The sequence below is a fragment of the Pygocentrus nattereri genome, chromosome 12 (assembly GCF_015220715.1).
Source record: "Pygocentrus nattereri isolate fPygNat1 chromosome 12, fPygNat1.pri, whole genome shotgun sequence".
Lineage (NCBI taxonomy): Eukaryota > Metazoa > Chordata > Actinopteri > Characiformes > Serrasalmidae > Pygocentrus > Pygocentrus nattereri.
In genome coordinates, this window is record NC_051222.1 from 25,520,915 (window position 1) to 25,544,756 (window position 23,842).

At 37.9% G+C, this 23,842-nt stretch overlaps 1 protein-coding gene across 9 annotated transcripts in view; it reads left to right on the plus strand.

Moving 5' to 3' along the window:
- Nucleotides 1-17,505, plus strand: part of lmo7b (LIM domain 7b) — a 40,242-nt gene extending 22,737 nt beyond the window's left edge. For 4 of the 9 annotated variants that reach the window (XM_017715118.2, XM_017715125.2, XM_017715123.2 and 1 more), the window contains 17 exons: nucleotides 1,147-1,419; nucleotides 2,745-2,859; nucleotides 4,841-5,002; nucleotides 6,419-6,591; nucleotides 6,731-6,794; nucleotides 6,976-7,035; nucleotides 8,669-8,694; nucleotides 8,785-8,892; nucleotides 10,359-10,448; nucleotides 11,050-11,252; nucleotides 11,748-11,792; nucleotides 11,979-12,034; nucleotides 12,136-12,301; nucleotides 12,896-13,162; nucleotides 13,644-13,752; nucleotides 15,497-15,602; nucleotides 17,324-17,497. In XM_017715118.2, coding sequence (XP_017570607.1) covers nucleotides 1,147-1,419; nucleotides 2,745-2,859; nucleotides 4,841-5,002; nucleotides 6,419-6,591; nucleotides 6,731-6,794; nucleotides 6,976-7,035; nucleotides 8,669-8,694; nucleotides 8,785-8,892; nucleotides 10,359-10,448; nucleotides 11,050-11,252; nucleotides 11,748-11,792; nucleotides 11,979-12,034; nucleotides 12,136-12,301; nucleotides 12,896-13,162; nucleotides 13,644-13,752; nucleotides 15,497-15,602; nucleotides 17,324-17,346 — 2,046 coding nt within the window. In that variant the 3' untranslated portion in view covers nucleotides 17,347-17,497. Of the gene's footprint in view, nucleotides 1-1,146; nucleotides 1,420-2,744; nucleotides 2,860-4,840; nucleotides 5,003-6,418; nucleotides 6,592-6,730; nucleotides 6,795-6,975; nucleotides 7,036-8,668; nucleotides 8,695-8,784; nucleotides 8,893-10,358; nucleotides 10,449-11,049; nucleotides 11,253-11,747; nucleotides 11,793-11,978; nucleotides 12,035-12,135; nucleotides 12,302-12,895; nucleotides 13,163-13,643; nucleotides 13,753-15,496; nucleotides 15,603-17,323 lie in introns of all 9 variants that reach the window. The other 5 variants (XM_017715126.2, XM_017715122.2, XM_017715124.2 and 2 more) reach the window with 4 other exon arrangements.
- The last annotated feature ends 6,337 nt before the right edge of the window (nucleotides 17,506-23,842 follow it).

Genomic DNA, 23,842 nt, shown 5'->3' on the forward strand with positions numbered 1-23,842 from the left:
TCTGCCTGTGAAGTTTAGGGTTACTCCTCTCTGCCTGATCGTCTTGCGAATCACATATGAATAATAGAACATGGCTGCCGTGCCGCTTCATTCTCCTGCACATAATGAAACCCAAGCTTCCGTTCTAGTGCCCTCTCTCTGTTTAGACCAATGGGCATTAGCAGCCAAATAGTTGCTGTTCTGGACACTAAGCAAAACCCAGCTCCAAAAACATTAGTGATTAGTAAATTCTGTTTGGCATGTGTTAAATTGAAAATGGTTCACGAATACAAAATTTTACTTCATGGACTTCATTGTTTTTATTAAATACACATTCATTCCAAATTTGATGCCTGTAGCTTATTCCAATAAAAGGACAGGAGCAAGTTAACTGCTGTGTTATATCTTTAATTTTTTAAACAGCATTCAATAATTATTTGAAGACTGAAGAAACCAATTGATTTAATTTTGAAAGCTGAATTTTGTTGCCGCTCTTCAGTTACACAAGTTTCAGCTGCGCAAGGACCTTCGTTGTATTTTGAGCTTAATAATGTAACTCATGTTTTCATTCAGAGACAGGCAGGCCAGTCTAGAACGTGTGCTCTCCGTTTACGTAGCCATGCTATTGTAACGCTTGCCGAATGTGGCTTGGTGGTATGGTCTTGTTGAAAGAAACATGGTCACATGACTTCTGTGACTGCTGTTGGACAGTGTTCATCAACATTTCAATTCTTGCAATCCCTGGTTAAGGTACGTTTTTTTAAACTTTTTTTTTATCTAGATGCTGTTTTTGGTCTTAAAAAGCCCCTGTCCCAACATTTTTGGAATGTGTTCCAGGCATCAATTTAGTAAAACATTTAAATATGTTGTCTTTATACTGCTTTTGTTAAAATACAAAGTAGATTTATACATTTGTAAATAAGTATAGAAGGCAGAGAAATGTATACCGATTCATTCATATTTTACCTGTCGCTCCAACTTTTTGGATGTGTTTTTATTTCCATGAGGATATTAAGGTTTTTTGAAACAGACTAAACTCCTGCAGGAAAATAAAAGGTTAAAAAGAGGATAAAATCTACATAGAGTTTTTGCCTAAAGACTAATTACAAGTTCTTTTTAAAATTTCTTTGAAGAAGGATTTTGAAGTGTTTGCTAACCTTTCTGCAGATGGATGAGTCCCATAATAACCTCATCAAAGGTCAACGGGAGCGACCTCAGCTCCCTGCATCTTTTACCTGCCAAGACAAGGTCACAACCCCAGCTAATGAGGGGACGGCTTGCTCTAATACCCAAAACGACAGCCACAGGAAGAAGAAAAAGGAAGATGAAGACATGGATGAGAAGAATCACTCGGCTCCTAAAGTGCACTCCTTCATGTCTGCTAGCATAGTGGCCTCCTCTCTAAAACAGAGGGCCACATCTGAGAGCGAAGAGGCAAAGGTAAGGGAATGTCTGTCTCAGGAGGGGCTTGATTTGGGGGGCATGACTGTCATTTCCCTGCTAAAGTGCCCACCTGTTCTTTCCCTTTTGTATGGATCAAGATATCATAACCCTGATATGACTAATGTAATTGTAGTATACCTTAAGAAGCTGCGTTTGATGTATCAGAGGTTCTTTGTGTTAGCATAGCATTATCTATTATCACTCTACCCATGGTCATTTAAACCCACCAGTTCGACCACTGCTCACAGATAAGCACTAGTTGGGGTACTTGCCCAGTGTAGATGAGGGGTAGTGGCAATTGTAAATTCACTTGATGGAAATGTTTCTCCCTTTACACCAAATATAATGTATCAGCCAAGTAATGTTTGGTGTCTGAAGTATGCTTTGCACTGGAGCTATGAGGCTATTGTAGCTATCAGTCGACCAATCTGCTTTGTGCAAACTTTATACCTGAATCATTACACACTTGCTTCCAACCACTGTAGAACGGATAGTCAGGACTGTACAGCAAATTACTGCTGGATAATGTGAATGTAATAAAACAGTATTGAGAAGGCATGTACCAATTCACAAAATTTTACTTTTTCAATTTATTAGCACATTCAGCATTATAAAAGTGCAAACGTTGTGCTTCATAGTATCCTGATTTAGTGCTCTAGGCCAGGGATGTCCAATCTTACCCACAATGAGCTGGTGTGGCTGCAGGTTTTTACTGCAAACAAGCTGAGGCACACCTTATTCTACTTGTTTTATCAGTTGATCTTCGTCTTCAAACATTTCATTTCATCAAACACTCTTGCTTTGTTGGAGTGAACACCTGCAGCCACACTGGTCCTCTTTGGATCAGTTTGGACATCCCTGCTTTAGCCACAAGCTAATATGTTGGTTCTGAACAAACGCACTAGGTAAAGTGCTAGTCACTGTACAATGATATGGTACCAATAGATATAATTATGTTGTATTTTTATATCCCTACCATTTATGCACTGCATTGAAAGTCAGAAGTATGATCTTTATTATTATAGGTGGGTTGTTGATGGTAATGTGAAGGCATGAGGGTTTTTTTGGGTTTTTTTTTTTGACTAGTGTGTAAACAGATCTCTATACTGTAATTTTAGATGGCTACTCATGTCTCTTAAGCGTAGATTAAATGGTGTGTGATTGTGGAGTTCAGAGCAGAAAGCACTGCATCAGTATGTCAGGGTACTCCGGTTTCCTCGCAGGATGCAGGTGACACAGTATCATCAGGTGACGTATGCATGTTTGTCTCTTGCTCTTTCTCTTGCGTGCTCTCTCTCTTTCTTGCTCTCTCTCGCTCTCAGGTGGGTCACACTGATATGCGAGTCAGTCTAAATCAGAAGCCTAACAGTGGTAGGGACTTTGGCTTTCAGGCTTATTGGGATTCCACTGGTGCTCGCATCAAATCTGTCCAACCAGGTGAGAGACATAATTAATTATTATATTAGGTTGATCTTGCCTTATTACATAGATCTTATTTTCACAAAACCTGCAATTATCTCACAGGGTGTTTTATTCAATTTAAGGTGAGATGGCTGTGCTGGAGCGCTTGAGTCTGTTTATTAGGGAGGATACAGTATACAGACAGTTTTTCTGTGGAAAAACACAATAGTTCCATGTGCTGATTATTTGCATTATTTTAGCTGGGGCGTGTATGTTTCCCTGTACTTCAGTGTGTCGTAAATGTGACTTGCACTCCATTCATGCTGATAATTGAGTGGAATTCAATACTTTAAAATTTTTTTATTACATAGTTATTATGGTGTGTGTGTGTGTGTGTGTGTGTGTGTGTGTGTGTGTGTGTGTGTGTATGTATGTATGTCTTTCTTTCTTTCTTTTCTTTTCTTTTCTTTTCTTTTCTTTCCTTTTCTTTCTTTCTCTGGTGCATCAACTTCCAGTAATAATAAAAGAAAAAAAAAAAGGTCAAAAAGGAGAGGAAGGACAGGACCTGACAAGGCATACAGGTGAAATGTGAGGTTTTTGTGAGTTTGTCCAGTTACTTTTCCTTTTCAGTAAATATGGACAAAAAAAATCCTGAAAACTGTGATCCAGGAGATTTCTATCTCTCTCATTTTTAGCTTTATTTATATATAGAAATTCCTTTGTTGGTGTTATCCCATCTGGAATAAGACTTTAAACAGTGCTCCCTGTTTGTGAGTCAGTATTCAAAAGGAGAGGAGCATGAATGATTGATTGTGACCAGTGAAGGTGTTGCTTACTGTGCATCAGTCTGATTAGTCATCCATGCTGATGGAGAGATGAAGCTCATGCAGTGTGCTTCTCAACTTAGAGTTAGCATGCTGTACACAGGAATGTACACAACCCTGCTCTTACTTGTCAAACCTAAATCATATACAGTTAACATGAAGGCAGACATGAAGGTAATGAGTGTATTAAGTTATGTCAAGTGCTGGAAGATTTATGATGTGTGAAAGATATCATATCAAGTCTATGTTGATAGTTTGTTTGATTAGATTTGTTGACTGGGAGACGTGTAGCTCACTCCTATAAGTCAGAGTCAAAAAAAAGAATACCCACACACACACACACACATACTACCTTGTACTTTCTCATTCTCGTTCTTCAATGGTCAGGACCACTTACAGAGTAGGTATTGTTTGAGTGGTGGGTCTATTTCAGCACTGCCGTGACACTGACATGGTGGCGGTGTGTTTGTGTGTGTTGTGTTGTACGAGTGAATCAAACACAGCCGTGTTTCTGTTCTGGAGTTTTTAAAAACTCAGTGTCACTGCTGGACTGAGAATAGTCCACCAGCCAATTCAGACATTCCAACCATATCCAGCGAGCAACACCCTGTGCACTGTGTCCTGTGACCGCTGAAGAAGGACTAGAGGATGACCAACTAGGTGCACCAACAAAGTAGGTCTGTCTGAGTTGACAGTGAGTGGACACATTGTTTAAAAATCATAACAGTCTGCTTCATTCGTACCACTGCAACACTCACTAATATACCAACACCACATTAGTGTCACTGCAGTGCTGAAAATGATCAGACAGTATTTGCTCAGTGGAGGTCATGGGGGAGCTCTTCTTATGTGTGAATTTATGTAACAAAACTGAATGAAAAAACAATAAACCTGTTTATTACTGTGCCTTTTAACTATGATATGTGTAAATGATTTAACATACATATGTGTAAATGTAAAAGGGCTGCTTGGTTTTCATATGTGGACCCTATAGCAACAGATTTCTATGGATGTGGACGGATGTGTGTGGGTTTGTTGTTGTTTTTTTTATGTTTGTTTTTTTGTTGTTGTTTTTTTGCCCACCCCCCTCCCCTAAACTAGATTATCAGTTTAATGTTGGAGCTGTATTGGCCCACTGTAGATTCTTCAACATTTTGGTTCTCTAACTCACTGTGCTTTGTAACGGTCACCAGGCAGCCCAGCTCAGCTGTGCCACCTGCAGGCGGGCGATGAGATCGTGGCTGTGGGAGGGCAGCGTGTGGCAGAGATGAGCTATGAGCAGTGGAAGGCTAGCATGGGTGCTGCACTGAAAGAGGGCAGCCTGCTGATGGAGATTCGGCGCCACGGGCAGAACGGTAAGGCAGCATATGAGCATGACCTGCATGTCTGCTCATTTACACTGTAGTGTTTCCCAAGCCGCACAATCATGAACTGTAAAATATAATAGTACCCCTGTTAATTAGTTCAGTGCTGTTTTTGGAATGTACAGTCTAAACTCCATTTACAGGAATCATAGCTCAATGCGGTTTCTGTAACTGCCTAAATATACGCATTTTCTGTGGCTGCTACTGTGCACTCATCACTCTGCTTCAACTTCCAAATGATTTTGCTGTCTCTTGTGTTGCCATTTGATGTATTTAAATACAAAATTTATGTAATATCAGTGATGCCAGTGTAAGTAATTGAGCAGTGGTAGTGTATGTTGTTTTGGCTCTGTTCTCCAGAACATTGCAAATGAAAATGAACAATGGAAGTGCAGAAAGTTTTGTATTTAGTAGTTGGGATGCACAATAAAGAAATCAAATTGGTATTGAGAGAGAATAAAAAAAACGAATGGCTTCAGACAGATGTTTAGATTTGATCAATATTTCTAAAAGAAGTGTAATGATATAATTCAAATTTTTGTTTGAAAAAAAAAACAACAAAAAATTTAGGCAGTTCAAGTAGATCTAGATCCAACGTCTAGATTTTATAAATGTTAATGTATTGCCGTTGGTGTGTATCAGCATCAGTTTCAGGACTGTTGATATTTCTATGTGGTTACTCATTTCATAACCAGTTGTCATTTGTACAGAGGCAAAACAACAAGAAATGTTTACAAACTACATTGTGCATCTTCAGCTTTGCACGGATCCATTAGCATGTTTCACAATATGATGCCATGGCTTGTTTGTTTCCTTGTTTCCTTCTGTGTCACAGTGGGGATGGTGGTCTGTCTGTCTTTGGGTGCTTTGTCCACTGCTCTGTTCAGATTAATTAGCATGAAAGAGAGACACTATAATGTAAAACTTGCATCTGTTGGTGTTGTGGCACACTTCAGAAATAGTTACTGCAAACAGATTAAGAATATGTATGGGTTATTCAGTAAAGTGCAGGGTGACTACAGGCAAGCTTTTTGTTTCTGGGCTCATTCCACTGCACTGGTATTGTCTCATTCACATCAGCTTTGACTGTACTAATATTTTCAGAAAGGGAGTTAAAGTATTCTGTGTTCATTTTAGCTTATTGTGCCTTACTATCAAATCAGTTGCTGAATTTCTTAAAAATGTGTGTGGTGGGTCAAACTCACTGGTTTGGCATACTATGCTCTATTTTAACAACAATAACGCTGTCCGTTTGCATACTAATTTTTGGGCATCATTGTAATCTTATTCCAAAACTGGCTAATTAATTTAATTCAGTTAATCCCAATAAAGTACACTTGACTTGTGCAAATAACATCAATAGTCAGTACTCACTCACTCTGATTCTGTTCCGGACACTGGACTCAGACTGGAGCAACGACCACCTATCCCTACAATTTAAAAGCCATAAGACCATCAATCTTACCAGTATGGCTTCAACACTTATAGGTCATCCTGAGCACTGCGTCAAGGTCAGCAGCTGCTCCAGCTTGCCTGCAGAGAAGGTTAATGGAGCGAAGGTTAACGGCCATACTGTTACTGTGAGTATGCTACAAAGAATTTTTCGCTGAGCTGTTTTTTAAATGGCTGAGTAATGGGAACATTTGTCTGCTGAAGTTGTTTGTGAATGCATATATAGCTGTTTGCGTGCAATAACACTGTGTCTTGGTTTTGACTCAGGGTTTCCCAGCAAAAGCTGTAAATAAAAACATCCGTGACATTCCGGCTGTAACCAAAAACAAAGGTAAACAATGTATTTTTGCTTATTTGGTGCATCAGATGAGCCTTGATTTTAAATGTGGAATCTGTCTCATGCCTTCACTTGGAATGCAATGGAAGTTTGTAAGTTAAACAGTACAGAAAAAAAGAGAAATTTCATTTAGCATCCCATATTTATTGTTATCCTCTTCTCTTAATCTGTTTAGAATATGAGCGCATAATTATGAATAATCGCAAAAGGAGATTAGCATTTTTCATGCAGAAAGGTAAAATGCTCGTCCCTACAGGCATCTACTAGCTTGTGCTTTGTGGGTTATTGGCTGCTTTACAGTTAATCTGGTTCTTTGCAGAATGTAGTTTTGAAGGGGTGACTTTCTGATTCATTTTATTATTTATTTGTTTTTTTTAATCTCTTAAATGGGCCCTTCTTGTTTTATGTAATAATTATGTGGACGCACTATCCTTTACAGTCCTATTGAAGCAGAGGAACTTTTTTCTGCCAGAGTTATGGCACTATGAATAAAAGCATTGAGAATAAAGTTTCTCCTAAGTTTTCATGGCTGCCTAGCATGGGAAATGAAGTCTTTCAAATACGTCTTCTTTGACTACATGCTTAAAAAACAAAAAAAGGTGCCATAAGGGCTTTTTGATGAACAACTTTTGGTTCCCTAAGGAAAACATCAATGGATGCTTCTTTAAGTGGCCCATATCATTGAAAACTTATTTCTTTTTCTTTTTAAATAAAAGTCTGATGCAATATATATAAACATTGTTAAGGGCCCATATCCTACATTTTTCTTGTAATTTACTTGTTCCTTTGAGGTCCACTTATAACATTATTATGTGATTCTATGTACCAAAAGAAGTTGTAATTTATTTTTATGTGACCATTTTCCAACCTGTCTTTATCCCTCATAGTTAAACAGTCTGTTTTTGTAAATGTGCTTTTTAAGACTGATACAAGATAAATAAGCTATATTCTGCTTGGCTGCTCTGCATCGTCACTCAGTCAAAAAGCAATAAGACCCTTAGAACTTCAATTTAAAGGAGTGGGACTAAACTGTTGTAGGCTGAATGGTGGATGATGTAAATGAAGTTGTTGAAGTTCTCATGACATCACAGCCTGCAGGTGTTTAGCCCTGCCCATTTATGCTCTAGCTTGGGTTTTCCCTCATAACTTTTACTTTATTCTTTAAACCTCATTAAAGATTCTTGACACTTGCAAACTTTTACTAAACTGGTTCTTTAAAGAATGATCTGTTCGGAGGTTCTTTAGGGAAGCAAAGGTGGTTCTTCTATGGCATTGCTCTGAAGAATGCTTTTGGCACCTCTTATTTTAGTAGGCAGCAGAAAACTAGTTTTCAGGGATATTATACCAAAATACTAGCACTGTGTTCTTAAAGTTTAGCTGATGAGCAAGAATAGAAATTGAAGGAGGAAACCTTCTTTCACAATAAACTTGAGTTTAAGCAAAAATAAATGAATAAAATAATCATAAGAAGAAGAAAATCAGAACTGACCCAGCTGTAGAACTTTTGTAATTGGACAATATGGCTCCTTTAGGTTTGTTTTAAAGGATCATGATGCAAACCTTATACCTCTCCAGGTTCCTCTGGTTCCACAGTGGACTCTTGGGTCTACCTCTGTGGTAATTGAAGGCAATGTGTGCTGTGTCTGGGTGCTGTGTGCTTTTTGCAGAATCTTAAGACAATCATGAAAGCTTTTGCCAGTGAAAAATTGGCATTTGTGACATTTGCATTAATCAGTGTGAATTAATGTTTTGCGAAATGCCTGCATGGGTGTTGTGATATTTCATACTGCTGAGTGGTGTAGAAGCTGAAGGCCATTATTCTATTTTAACTTTTCTTTTACTAACTTCTGCTTTCTCCCCTTCGTCAGGAGGCTCAGACTCTGCCATTTCAGATGTAAGTTTATACTGTTGATCATCCTCTGGATTCAACGAAAATATCCATCAGTTATTAATTTCCTAATGCCTCTGTTTTGTTCTCTGTTAGCTGCAGGTTCCTTCCATCAGTGCAGTGTCCTCGCGCTGGTCATGGGACACAGAGGAGGAGAGGAGGAGACAGGAAAAATGGCAAATGGAGCAAGAGCGCCTCCTGCAGGTACAGACAGAGAAATGCTGAAATGTGTCCTTACTACTATGGTGGTGTTTAGTCTGCAGTAGTGCATTTACCGTGAATAGCTGAATGGTGTGTGTTTGCATGTGCAAGATGATTTGGATAACTGCAGAAAATAAGATTATGACTAAGTTGTTAAAATTGTGTTTACTGCTTATCTGGTCCTGACTGAACAGATGTAAGTGGGAAAAGGTAACAAATTGGCTGTGTATGTATTCTAAATGACCCATTTACTGAGCTAAAATCAGTGTCTTTTAAAAGCTTTAAAGTAATTGTATTATAGTATGAGGTTTACATTACAATTTGGTAATTGCAGAAAATAGATGATTTTATTATTACTGTGCATATAAATACACAGTTATGCATTTGTTAGTTTCTCTTGTTTGCCAGATTCATATACAATTCAGGTAGCAAATATATACACATCTCCTATTTTCCCTTGTATTTATTAAAATTATTGAAAAAGTAAGTTGCCCTTTATATAATGTTAAAAATGAATTAATAAAGGCCCAGAATTACTTATTCTATTAAAGGGTTCATGTCTTTAATTTTTTCCTGATTTAATTTTTTTTCAAACAGTCATAATTTGTCACATGACTCCTTTCTAGCCTCTCTTTATATGTTAGAATTAAACAGATTGTTTTATTACTGTACTTTCCAACTGATACATGCAAATGAGCTGTGTTCTGATAGGCCTGTATTGTGCGTCATTCAGAATGCAGCCTGGGCTGAAACACTCCATAACTTCAGCATGAGTGGGTGGCTAAAATGCTGTAAGCAGAATAAGTGGATATCTGTAAATTTGTTATTTGTCATGACATCACAAAAACAGTGAATTTAGGCTGTTTTGCAGCTAATTTACATAATCTATATGTACCTATATGAGAGAGAGACAGAGAGAATATATATATATATATATATATATATATATATATATATATATATATATATATATATATAATATGAAATGTATGACACAGCAACAGATTTTCTGCATTGCTTCTGAGAACTATTTTTAAAAGGTGCAGAAACAATAAAGGAACAACACAAACAGATCTTATATGGCAGTCCAAGAAGTGTTTTTTCTGTACTCTTCCTCTAATGAGGAAGCAAAAAAAATGGCTTTTTTGAGTCAATAACATGACACGTGATATTACAGATCACAGACTAACAGTCTAGTCATCAGCCATGTCACACAGAGGCCTAAAGTAGCTCATCACACGTAGAACTGCAATAACCATGCGTGCCATGTCAGTGTTTTCAAACACATATGCTAGTCACATGATGTAAAAGGGAAAATGCCAAGTTAACCAGTTGATAACATGTTTATTTTAAAAAAATGTTGGCAACAAATCATCAATAAATTCAGAGTTGTCGCCACCCTAGAAAACATTATGATGTATAGCTTCTTAGCTAGCATTGCAGTATATTCTGTTCTCTGTGTGTGTCAGGAGAAGTACCAGCGTGATCAGGAAAGACTGGAGGCAGAATGGAGGAGGGCGCAGCTGGAAGCAGCAGGAGAGGAGTGCAGCGGCCCTGAGGTCAGACAGCTAGATGTATTGCTCAGCATGCTACAGTCTTCTTGCAAATGTACAGTGTATAAACATGTACACAATGTATAATCTGCACAAAAATAATTGCATTAAAACCTTTAATGTATTAATTGTATTAAAATATTTAATGTCATTTAAATTAAACTATAAATGATGGAACGTAGGTCTTTTCAAGTTAACATGTTCCTTTATGTACAGTGCTCTTTATAACATTGTATAATGTTAGTTGGAAAAGTTAGTTAAGTTGGCAAAATGCCATTATGTAAGAAACAATGGAGAAGATATATTTTGCATAGTTAAATTGTTTTGGAAATTAATAAAAATGTTAACAGTGTAGTGTTATAGACATTTGTAGTGCAGGTCCAAAAATGCTATTTTCAACTAGAGATGCAGATCACTGCAAATTTTCAAAACATATTGTTGTATTTGTTCTTGTTATATTTTATTTCGATTTAGTTAGTATAATATTTTTATAAATTAAATGAAACTCAGGAAGAAATGGTTTCAAGGTAGCAGCAAACATTGTTTTAACTGTAATTAATTAATTTATTCATTCATTCTTTTATTTTCCCCTCTTGCATATCTATAGCAACAGAGACCCTCTTCTTTGTCAAATGGAAACACTACACCTTACACCCCACCCCCCTTCCTCTACCAGTCAACTTCCTCCACTTCTTTGAGTCAGCAGGCTGCAGAGGTCAGACCAGTGCAGAGCAGACAGATGACTATGCAAATAGAAACAAGCCATCAGACCAAGGAGGAGTGTGATTCATCTGCAAAGACTAGTCAATGGTGAGAGAGCAGAAACCATCCGTTCCTTTAAACTTTCCTTGTTAAGTACAATTAATTGTATTTTACAATTTAAAAGACAAAATTATAGTTTTCCCCTAAACTTGGATCAAAATGTAAGGACTTCAAAAATGTCTTATGATATTTAATTACATTTATTTTGCACCAACAGACAGGGAAAAATATTATCCAGAAATATCCCATCTATCATCAAGCAAAAACACTTAGCTATCTTAGACACCCTCAGTGACACTGTGAAATGTGCATTTTCATTCCAATTTTTGTATATATGTGTGTGTATGTATGTGTGTGTATGTATATATGTATGTATGTATGTATGTATGTATGTATGTATATGTTTGTCGTTGTATTGACAAACAGTAATCAGGAAATTACTTGTTATAATAAGAGATCTGCTTTGCTGTTAAATCTGTTGCAAATATAAACGCTGTTGTATTCTACATGTCTGCTGCTTATTGCTGCTATGCTGCCTGCCAGGCCTAGTGAGTCGTATGGATTTACCAGGCTTACAGCCTTGGACAGGTTAGTCTGCTTCTGCGCTTTGGAACAGTCCATTGAATATAAAATGTTTGTATGCATCTTATTACCTGACTGTTTTTTCTCTATAATAAAACATCTTGGTATGAAAAATTTCAGTAAGGACTTGAATGTGTGGGTTTTTTTTCCTCCCTTTTTTTTCAAGTTGACCTAATTTCTTGTTTTTAACAGGAAAAAGTCCAAATCTACACCTGCACTTGACAGCAATCACAAGCAAGACTCCAGAGGTATGACTATTCTTGACAGTTTATAATTTCCCATGTGTCCTAATTAGTCCTTGTTGTATCTCCTGTCCATTGATTCTGTTCTCTTTCTTTATTGGCTGCAGTGAGTGTTAAGAAGAGAGGGCGGCTGTCTCAGGCAGAAAAGGAGCGTCAGCAGATCCTGGAGGAGATGAGGAAGAAAACTCCGCTCCACACTGACAGCAGCTGGATCCGCCAGCGCAGTACCTGCCCCATCTACAAAGAGCCCATCAACGTGGCACCAATGAGAAGGTGTGTGTGAGTCATGCAGTCCTCTCTGACTATGTTGATGAGCCTTGCAGTAACTGACTGAGTATAAGAGTGCACTTCTACCATGGATTCAGAAAGATCAAATTTAAAACATGTCCCATGTAGGACTAGCCCCTCACTCATACTGAAGAGCAAGACAGATACACCACAGAAATTACTGAAAAGGTCTCCATGTATGTTCAGCCAACTTGTCTAAAACTGTCTAGTTTGTGATCATTTGTAAAATGTAAAGATGATTCCAACTTTGCTGGTACGTTCTGCAAACATGATTTTACTTAACCATTACTTTTTTTTTATTATTACCAGATTTTTATTACTGCCATGCTTAAAAGGTGTGATTAAAATGTTCTCAGTAATGTAAAGTGAAATGAAGGCTTTCATTTAAGATGTTCTGTAGTCTAGTTGCTTTCAACGCTATATTTGTTTTTTTATTAAAAAGGGTTTTCTAAATGGTAGTGGGGGTGGTTAGTTGACCTAGCTCAAAGCCATATATTTGGTCACCTAAGAAAATCTTTAGTTAAGGTCAGCTCTAGTATTGATTGTGTTATCGTGCTTGCTCCCCCCTTTTAATTACAGATATGACTCTCTGGACAACCTCCACAGCAGCAGCTCTTTGTCTAAGCAGTTCTCCACCATGTCTAACCCAACTCGGCCTCACTCTGCCCTGGGCAACATCACACCTTACCGAGGTTACTCGGGACGCTGCAGCCTGGGCCCTGGGGCTGCCATTTTCTCCAGCTCTTCAAAACGGAGCTCCTGTTCTCGGCCATCTTCCACCTCTTCCATGCCACCAGTCACATCTGGTGCTGATGATATACACCTCAATTCCCAGCAGCATGGCAGGTACAACATAATCATTTTTGAACTTCATTTGACTTTTTTATATCTTAAAGAAGTTGCTAATGTGTTAACATTATTAGCACCTGGAAAATCTGGCAGGGCTCAGTTAGGCAAGTGAGCTCATCCTAGCTGCTCCACATGTTTTCAATCACTGCTGGTCACATGGAAGTACAGTTTTCCATTAAGGCAGTGGTTCCCGATGCTGGCTCTAGTGTATATACTGCTTTGCACATAGTGGTGTTTTCACTGCTCCAACTAATCACCTCATTAATAACCCGTTCCTGAATTAATGTTTGTTAGAGCAGGGAAAACACTAAAATGTGCACAGTAGGGGTACTCCACAAAGATTCAGCAGAACCAATGCTTTGATCCCAAATCTTCTGTGGGGATGCTTTGACTCCCTCATTCATCCCCCTCGTTCCATGCTGTCAGACCAGACAGCAAACGTTGTGCAGCCTAACTCTGCCATTGCCATGTCCTGTAGGCTGGTGAGTGGCAGGCGAATTTGCTCGCGCTGCGATCACCCCCTGGGTAAGGGAGCAGCCATGGTCATCGACTCTCTGGACCTGTGCTTTCACATTGGGTGCTTTAAGGTGAGCCTGGAGGTCACCAGATTCCTGAGACACCTTCTGACCTGCTGCTTGTCACCTGCAACTGGACTGGCTGGAACAGCACCTTGCGCATCACCTAGTACTAACAGAAGTTCACTTTGTGTTGGGTCAGGCATCAAATCACATGCTGCTTCATGGGCTGAAATGATAAAGTATTAATTATCAGTAGACTGCTTTGAGAAAGTAAATGGGCTAATGGCCAGTTCCTTATTTTAGCGTTTTCTCAGTGATGATCAGTAGGGTTACATAATAAACTATGATCAACATCATGATATGATTTTCCACAGTATACACACTGCAAAAGCAACAATAATGGAATGGCTCAATTTATGTTGCCTGTTATTTTATCTAAACATTCTTCACAATGGTAGTTGAGTGTAGCATCACAAATTACTTACTACATTAGAGCAGTGTCCTTGCTGCCTGGACGAGGAATCAAACCCTAGTTACAAGGGGCAGTTGTTATCCACTACGCCCAGCCATAAACAAAGCAGCCCAATGTTTTAAGGAACATCAGGAAAACTCTACATATTCTATATAACAGGAACAAACTCATTGTCAAAGTCTGTACTGCCTCTGCGTGCAGCCGGAGAAAATGAAACTAGAGATTTTAAACATAATTTATAGCATTTCACACTCATTGCAATATCCAACAACATTATAGTATATCACATTTTATAGCTGTATTATGCAGCCCTTGTCAATTTGACATGCTAACAAGAAAAGAAAAAAACTCATTAACCTTTGATTACATTCAGTATTTCTTTGAGTTTTCCTTTGTGTTCTTTTACTTTTCATGCCACATTTGAAGCCAATGATTCAGAAATCAGCTGAAAATAAACTTGGTTGATAAAAAAAAAACTGTTATTTGCTCACATTTAGCTCAAAGATGCCGCATGTGGTTTGGTTGCTTCAGTGTCAAATCCTCCCCTACTGTAGATTCACTACAGCTTCAGCACATCATTGGCTCACCTGCTTATTCCTGGGGAAGTCAATTACCTATCATGCTGTTTCCTTGGATTGCCTAATTGTTTCTTCACAGTGACTCTTGATAACCTTGCACAAACCTTTTAGATTCTTACAGTTAGATTCTTTCTGGGATGCAGGAGGTTTTTACTTATTTTTTCCTCTCACAAAATTACATGTTGTAGATATTTATATTTTAGATGTATTGGTCCTGTTTCGGGCTTGAACTTCTCACAGTAGAGGATCTTCCCGTGTTTATTTGGTTGCATTATGTGTTCTTATTATGCTCTTGGTGGAGGGTCCGTTTTACCTGATCTTGCCTACGGCTTTTGGAGTTTCTTTTTGTCTGTATGGGTTCAAGGGAAGCAGAATGGTCACTCAAGATTGATTTGAATTATTTATTTGTTAGAAGAGAAGTTATTAATCAGTGTAGTCCATAGTAGTAAACGGGTTGTCATCAATGACAATTTTGCTAAAATTGTGAACATAAAATCAACTGGCACAATTTGCACAGATTGCATTATCATTGTTATTCCAACAGATTGCAACATACTGTAGACTACAATAAGTGAAAGGGATAATAATGTCTTCTGTAGTTTTATTGCGTTTATTTATTTTTTTTGTTTATGGTTCTATGTAGCATGTAGTTGCCCAGGAGAATGACCTTTCTGTTTGAGTCATGAGTCTATTAAATTATTAACGCAGGTTCAGGTATTCCACTGTACTGTGCCTTACCATGTGCCTCTTTCTGGCCTATCAGTGCATCAGCTGCAGGAGTGACCTCAGCAGAGGCGCCGAGTCCAGAGCTCAGGTGCGAGTCCGACACAGACAGCTCTTCTGTGACGCCTGCTACAGCAGACTCCGTGGTGAGTGTCATCTTTTCACTCCTTTGTTATCCTTTATAAAGTACTACTCAGGTGGGGTAGATTTCCTAAACATATAATCTGTGATGTCAGATTATTATGGGAGTAGGACTGGGTAAAAGAATTCCAAGACTTTCTATTGTATCAACTGAATTGGTATAAAACAACTGAGTATCAAATATTCTGTGGCATTTCAGTGATCAGTTTCAGTATTTTAAGCAAGTTATCATTAACAAAAGTTTGTCATGGCGATGTATCCACCAGTTTTGGAGTTCAGCTTTTGGAAAAGAGTTTTCTGATCTATTTTGGGAAAAGAAAAAAAACTCATTTTCTTTTTGTGAAAATAGATTTTTAATATAGATGTAGAAGTAATATTATACACAGTGGTGTACACAAGTTTGTGTTCCACTGGTCAAATTGTTTTGTTGATTTCAGTGAGAATACGTTAATACTTCATCTACAGAGAGCGCACTTCTGCAATTGAGTATGATTTGTGTTTGGCTTTTCTGCAAATAACACAATTACTGTGTATTTGCTGAATTAAATGTATTTGAGATAAGTAAATACATACATACATAATAGAAATTGTTTGCAAAGTTTTGTGTAAAAAAAAAAAAAGAAGAAAGAAAAAATTTTGTTCTTATGAAGGATGTTTTAAATTATTTTTCCTTAGAAAAATCAACACACAGTGTGACAGGTTCAGGAGTTGATCAACATATTGGCATTGGTATTGGGACTATCCAACTAAATTGGTCATAAAATGCTTTATTTTAAACTGCCTTGCTGCATATCCCCATGGAAAACTAGCTATTTTGTTGGTATTATATTTTAATGATGATGGTTATGTGGAACAGACAATAATAAAATTGCAGAAATGCTGTTAGAGAAATGCAGTTCTGATTTACATAAAGCATTTAACACAGGCAAAAATGTTTAACTGGAGCAAAATGAGTGAGTTGGTGAGAAATTTGTTGGCTCATTTGACAGTCAGCTGTTGAAATTGCAACAGAAAAGATTTTGAACATGTTCTTTGAGCTTTTGGATTCTTGGTTGCCCTTTGGTTTTATTCAGAAAACCCTTGACTAACTCAGATAATCAACAAGGGGCCAAATAGATAATTGGTTTTGAGTCCCAAACAACATTGATCTTTAAATTTAGCTGTAACACAAGTTTACATAAATGCAGGAATGGTCCTTTTTTGGGTGTTTCAGATTGTTCAGGGGGGGAAAAGCTCAAGATACGTGAAATTAAATATGGTTGATTTGATGTCTGGTTAACATTTACACTACAGTACATGATTCACTAATGCGTCATTTTGAATAGAAGCAGAACAAATCCGACCAGTCCAAGCAGGTTTGTAAGACATACTTTTATCATAGAATAGCAGCTAAGAAACATGAGGACATTAACTATATTACTGCTAATACCTGATAGCATAATATTTGGAAAATGTTTGTTTTTAAGAAATGAGAAGATAGTGTGAAATCTGTTACACCACCAGCACTAAATGAAAAGATAAAATAAATGTGCTTGATATGAAATTTATGTCCTGGCCTATCTTTCAAAATGAATGGCTTATGATGGGAATTGCTGCTCCATGCCTGTCTTTCCATGATGAGGTGTTTAGTTCAGAATGTGTTTCAGTAATGTGATGTTTTGTCAAACATAAAAAGGCTTTAATGACTTTTAGAGCATGTGCATTTCAAAAATCTGTTTCTTTCTAGTCCGCCCCGGCATCCCCAAGTGATCACAGCACATTCCTGGAGATCATAGAGAAGGCTTCCCCTGAAGACGGCTCTGAAGTGGAGGCTGTAAGCTCAGCCTAATACTAACCCTAACATCAGCTAACTACTTGTTACCCATTTACATTAGTCATGGAATAAACATTAATATTCATGTTTCTGTAGGTCATTCCCTTCCGCATGTGTGAATTTCCCTTGCATTTAAATTAACCATACCACTGAACTAAATATTTTCAGAGTCTGGTTATCTACACCATAATACTCATTATTGTCTGTTCTAGTAAAGGGTAAATTTGAGTAGCAAAGCTTAACTGATAACTGATATCTTAGAAGTGTTTTATGTTATTATTTAGAGATATATTCTCAGAAGTTTTCTCCATTACAACTTGGAACATCGGCATCTTTTTGATCTTGCTTTTTCTCTCACAGATTGGTTTTTTATATATATATATATATATATATATATATATATATATATATATATATATATATATATATATATAGATATATATATATATAGATATATAGATATAGATATATAGATATATATATATATATATATATATATATATATATATATATATATATATATATATATATATATATATAGATGCTAATAAGTATATATATGTAAGCACAGGATATAAGCACTTTCTATTTTCTTGGTTTTAAAATGCACAAGGTATAATTTTGGGGGAGAAAATTTAAGTCTGATTTGTATTTGTGTCTAAGAAGAAATAGCAATGTATCAGTCTCTAAATTAACTGCCTTATATTTGTAAATAAAAGAATCCAATATACATTTTATTGAAATGGGTAGTTTCACTGATGTTGATTTTAAAAATTGAGTGTCTTATACAATCCACTAGATGGTGCACTAGGCTTTGTTTTTCTGTGGAAGCCAAGGGTGCTGTTTACAACTGTGCTGACCTGTCCTCAGTACAGTTGTAAACAGAGATGTAGAAATGATGGTTTTATATCTACAAAGCCACTAACGGTGAACAACCCCTATCATTGTGCCCCTCAGAAAAATGGTTAAAAATACTCCGACGGAAAAAGCTCCATTTAAAGTTGGTTTCTTTGTGGCCAGCTTGATTTTTGTATTCCACTTTAAATGCTGCAGCAGTATTTACAGTGTTCTTGCAGTAATGTAAGAGCTGCATCAATTAAAGTGGAACAGGAAATAAGATCCCAGCCTCAACTAAAGCTGGATGCCACCGTTCATTATTCTTCAAAAAGTACATGTAATTTAATCTTCTGTTGATGTGAGATGCTTACATCAATTGCATTCATGCATGAATGCTCCACAGTTCTTCCACAAGGATTCTAAAATGTGATTAAATGTGATGGGAACAGAGGTGGGTTTAAATTTTTCAAACTACACAATACACTAAGCCTCTGTGTGTTTTTCTCAGAATTTATCATATTTGTCCTGTTTAGTGTATTGAGTCATTAAGCTAAAGAGAGAGAGAATGTGCTTGATCTTCATTTGAGCAGTGAGGGAGTCGCTGCAGAGCTTTAACTGACATTGCTGCCTCGTCACATTAATCCAGAAGCTCACTGAGATATTCACGTCAGCATAAAGCGTCTGGCCTCTATAGAGTAGGCTGGTCAGTGTACGACTTTGAGTGTTCAGTCACTGACTGCTGTAATGACTTTTACCCGCATCTTCATTTTTTTTCCTGCCTGGTTTCTGTCTTGCTTGTCTTAAACACTAAGCTGCCTTTTCTTAGATCCTTGGTCTGGCCTTCTGAGTTCCTCTCCTTAAAAGGTCCTGAAAGGAACAAGACGAGATTGAAGTTGACTGCTGTATCTGTTCAGGCCAGTCCAGCCTTTTAACTAAATGAAGTAGCTGTGGTTAAATGGACAACAGTGCTCTTTTCTTTCTTCATTCTTGTTTTTAATCAGAGGACTTCCCCGTTCCATCTCCCCTTGAGGACACTTCTTCCTGTCTTCCTGTGCATTTCCCAGAATCAAACTCTCTACCAAAGCTGCTAAATACTTCTCAACTCCCTGTCTGGTTAACTGTATTCTTTGAGGCACTGACACAAAATGGGCTTTGTTTTTGGAAGAGTTTGAGTGATCTCTTGAGCTTTGACACAAATTGCATGCTCTAATGTCTGTCAGTAGCATTCAAGAAAGATAAGTTTGAAACCATAGCATTGATCAAATAGTGTATGACTATCAAACTACATGCATAAAATTAATTATAACTCCTATAATTAATTGTTATGGATACAGATGGGATCGTTCACCTTTGAAAATGTTCTTACCAGCACAATATACACTCACCGGCCACTTTATTAGCGACACCTTGCTAGTAGAAGGTTGGACCCCTTTTGCCTTCAGAACTGTCTTAATTCTTTGTGTCATACTTTCAACAAGGTGTTGGAAACATTCTTCAGAGATTTTTGGTTGGTTATTCTCACATCAACAAGGCATTTCTGTCCACATAACTGCCGCTCACTGGATATCTTTTCTTTTTCTGACCGTTCTCTGTAAACCCTAGAGATGGTTGTGTGTGAAAATCCCTGTAGATCAGCAGTTTCTGAAATACTGAGACCAGCCCGTCTGACACCAACAACCACGCCACGTTCAAAGTCACTTAAATTCCCTTTCTTCCCCGTTCTGATGCTCTGTCTGCACTTCAGCAAGTTGTCTAGACCACCTCTACATGCCTAAATGCATTGAGTTGTGTCCATGTGATTGGCTGATTAGCTATTTGTGTTAACAAGCAATTGAGCAGGTGTACCTAATAAAGTGGCCGGTGAGTGTGTACCCTTTGTTATAAACTTATGAAAATGTATTGAAATATGTTTTTGCATAATAAGCATTAAATTACAAGAATTCTTGATTAAACTGATATCAGGTCTTATATTAGCAGAAGCTAGATTGCAATTTGAATACTAGGACAGTAGGAGGTAAACCAAAACCTGAATTTAACAGCTTGCAGTACATGTATTATGAAGTTACAAGATAAGCAAGCTCAAGGCAAAAGTCAAAGGAAATAAGTGTGGAAAGTTTTTTCAAAACTGATTTCAAAATATTAAAAGTTACAGAGATAATGGGACTCCGTAAGAACTATACAAGACCTGGTAGACCACCAAAACTCTCCCCATGAGATAAACCGTACTTAAAGCTTCTTTTTTTTTTTGGGGGGGGGGGGTGGGTACAGAGGAAGAAATCAAGCTCCACTCTTACTTCAGATCTGAAAAAAATCCACAGGTGTTTCTGTCCATCTTTCCATTATGAGAAGAACAAGTCAAGACAGAGTCTGAAAGGATGTCTAGCTGACAGGAAACCATACTGAGAAAAGAAAATTCACAAAAATGTTTTTGCACATCAAACTAAGCTGCTGGTGCTCTCAGAATAATGGACTGACCATTCCAGAGCTCAGACCTCAATATCACTGAATGTGATTATGGTCACTTGTGATCATGAGAAGCAGAAAATACAACCAACTTCTAAGGCCGAATTTTGGAAGTGTGAGAAAATCTTTGAAAGTTCTTTGAAAAACTGCAAGCAAGTCTCAAAAGTTTGTAAATGGTAATAAGACCAAAGTGGGCATACAATTACTGAAAAAATGTAAATTATACTTGGTTGTTGAGGCTGTGTAACGTGTAAGGCTGTCAAACGATTAAAAAACATTAATCGCGATTAATCTAACAATTTCATATAGTTAATCGTGATTAATCGCATTAAATGTTGTAAATGTTATAGAAAATAAGGATTTTTAAGTGAAATGTTACAATTAAAATGGTGAACACATTTTATGTTAAATGTACTTATGTTAAAAACTGCTGGGACAAGAGAAAACTGTAAGGGAGCTTTATTCACTCACATACTAGGCAGCAATACTGAGTACACAAAGTTGGACTTCATTAAAGACATGTAGTGTCATACCACAGTGCTACAGCAATGTAAACAGCATGTAAACGTAACTACTCTCTAGCCACGTTTACATGCAGCCTGATAATCCGTTAATAATCCGAATAATAGCTCGATCGGACTAGAATACGTCCATGGAAACACCTCAATCGGAATAGTCTACTCCGATTGAGGCCATTCGTAATACAATTTCTATCCGATTGAACGAGGTGGGTAAACCTCTAAATAATCCGTTAAATATTAGAATAATATCCGTGGAAACGCCTGAATCCGATTACTCCCCAATCGGGAGGTGAAAGAACGTTCTGCGCATGCGCGGCGCGTCATAGCGAAAGGTGGTGTGCAGAGGAGCCGAGGTTTATACTCTGAGCTTTAAAAGACGCGGCGGGGCGGACGGCCAGCTTATGTGTCTCAGAGCACGACGTCTTCCTTTATAAGTGCATGTGAATGACGTTTTCCTGAGTCTGACGGCAGTTTAAAGCAGTTAAAACCACAAAAGCGCCAACTGGATACCCGTCTCCCTCTGACTGGACCTCACGTGATGTTCGCTGTCATGGTAACGTTCTCCACGCATGCGCGTCATTTTGCATCGGATTACTGGTAGCGAGCGTGTAAACGAGGGATTTCCATCAGACTGTTGAACAGAGTGAGCATAAACACCTCAGTCCGAGTCTGTAATCCGATTGTTTTCACTCGGATTGGCAAAAATATTTGCGTGTAAACACAGACACTCACTCCTCTACTGTTAATGAGAGACGCCTCAACATGAACTACGGATAACTCGCAGGGCCAAATTCGACAGCCCTAGTAAATCAATTTTTTTTCTGCTTTTTTATTTATTTATTTATTTATTATTATTCCAGATGTTGAAAAATGAGTAGCTTCTTTTGACTGGACATTTATATTTGAAAACATTTCCACAGTGCTGTATGCCAAGTAAGCTGGACAATAACATGTACTAGCTTTGTGGTAGAATGTGTAGTATCTACTCACTTTCAAATGTAATATTTTAGCTTAGTTTATGGTGGCATATAAAAGAATCCAGAGTCCACTGACGCTTGGACTTGAAAATCGGTCAAATTGAATCAAGGCTCTCTCTTGCACATGCCTGCGGGCACCGGTGTCACTTTCCCACTCACTGCCAGGTGTCGTCAGCCCTTTTCATCTTTGCTTTCCTTACGTCCTTTCCGCTGGCATTTAATCTCCTCCTTTATCTGCAGCCTTCTCCGCTTGTGCACTTTTATGTGTTCTTTTCCCTCCTGCTGGCCTAATTCTGTGCACATGGCCTTTCTTAAGGGCATACATAGCACTTTCCTACCTCCTGCCCGACGTGAAGGTCACATTTTCATTTATTTATCCTCTTCTACCCTCTGAATCTGATCCAGGTCATTCCAGGTCCAGACCCTCACATCCTCAAGTTACACCCACTGGGCTTGTAGTGGGATGTTCATGGTACATTTTTTTTTATTATTATTATTACATATTAACACTGATCAAACTTAATGAATAGGGCCATTTCTATTGTTTGTCACCTAGATGCAGCTCTAAGAAATGGCTTTGCTTATGGCATGTATGGATTGGAAAAAAAAGAAGTTGCCAATGGTGAATCACCACTATCTTGGATCTAATCTAGGTCTTGAAAACTGGCCCTATATGGACATGGTATTGTATCTACAACAGAATATGTCCTTGGGCTCCATCTGTGTTATTTTAAATTTAGCTTTAAAACATTTAACTGCTTAGTGTAACGGGAAACATGGTAAACTCACTCTGGCCTCTTCGTCTCACATGAACAGCTAATTAAACAAATGTGCTTTCATACTGTAGTAGACATTTGTCAATTCATTTTGAATGTGAGTGAAAACCTGTTCATGAAGCCCATTTGGGAGCAGTCCTTCATATTTTGGTGAGCTAATCCTAGCTTTACTAATTCACCTTAATGGCTATTGGTATATACTGTAGTATATAATTATGTAACACCAAACTCATTAAACATCTTTATGAGCCATACTTTGTGCCTAGGGGCACAGTCTTGCTGGAAAAGGATGGGGTCCTCCCTAAACTGTTGTCATAAAGTTGGAAGCATGTAATTGTCTAAAATATCTTAGTATGCTTTAGCATTGATATTAACCCTCAAAGGAACTAAGAGACTCAAACCTTAAAAAAAAACAACTCCAGTCAATTATCCCTCTGCTACCAAACTTCACTCTTGGCACCATGCATTGCAGATGGTAACATTCGCCTAGCATCTGCCAAAGTACAATTTGTTCATCATGCTGCCAGATACTGAAGTGTGATTCATCACCAGAGAACATGTTGCCACTGGACTGTTTATTCATTGCGCGTAATGATATTAGGCTTGTGTGTAGCTGCTTGGCCATGGAAACCCATTCCATGAAGCTCTTGATGCACAGTTCATGGGCTGATATGGCTTGTGGAACTCTACAGTGGGTGATTCAACAGGTAGGTTTTACATGCTACGCACTTGCACTTGGCGGCCCAGCACTATGTGTATGAGTGGTTTGCTGCTTAGGGCTGAGCTGCTGTTGGGCCTAGATGCTTCTATTTCACAATAATAGCACTTACAGTTGACTGGGGCAGATCTAGTATTTCA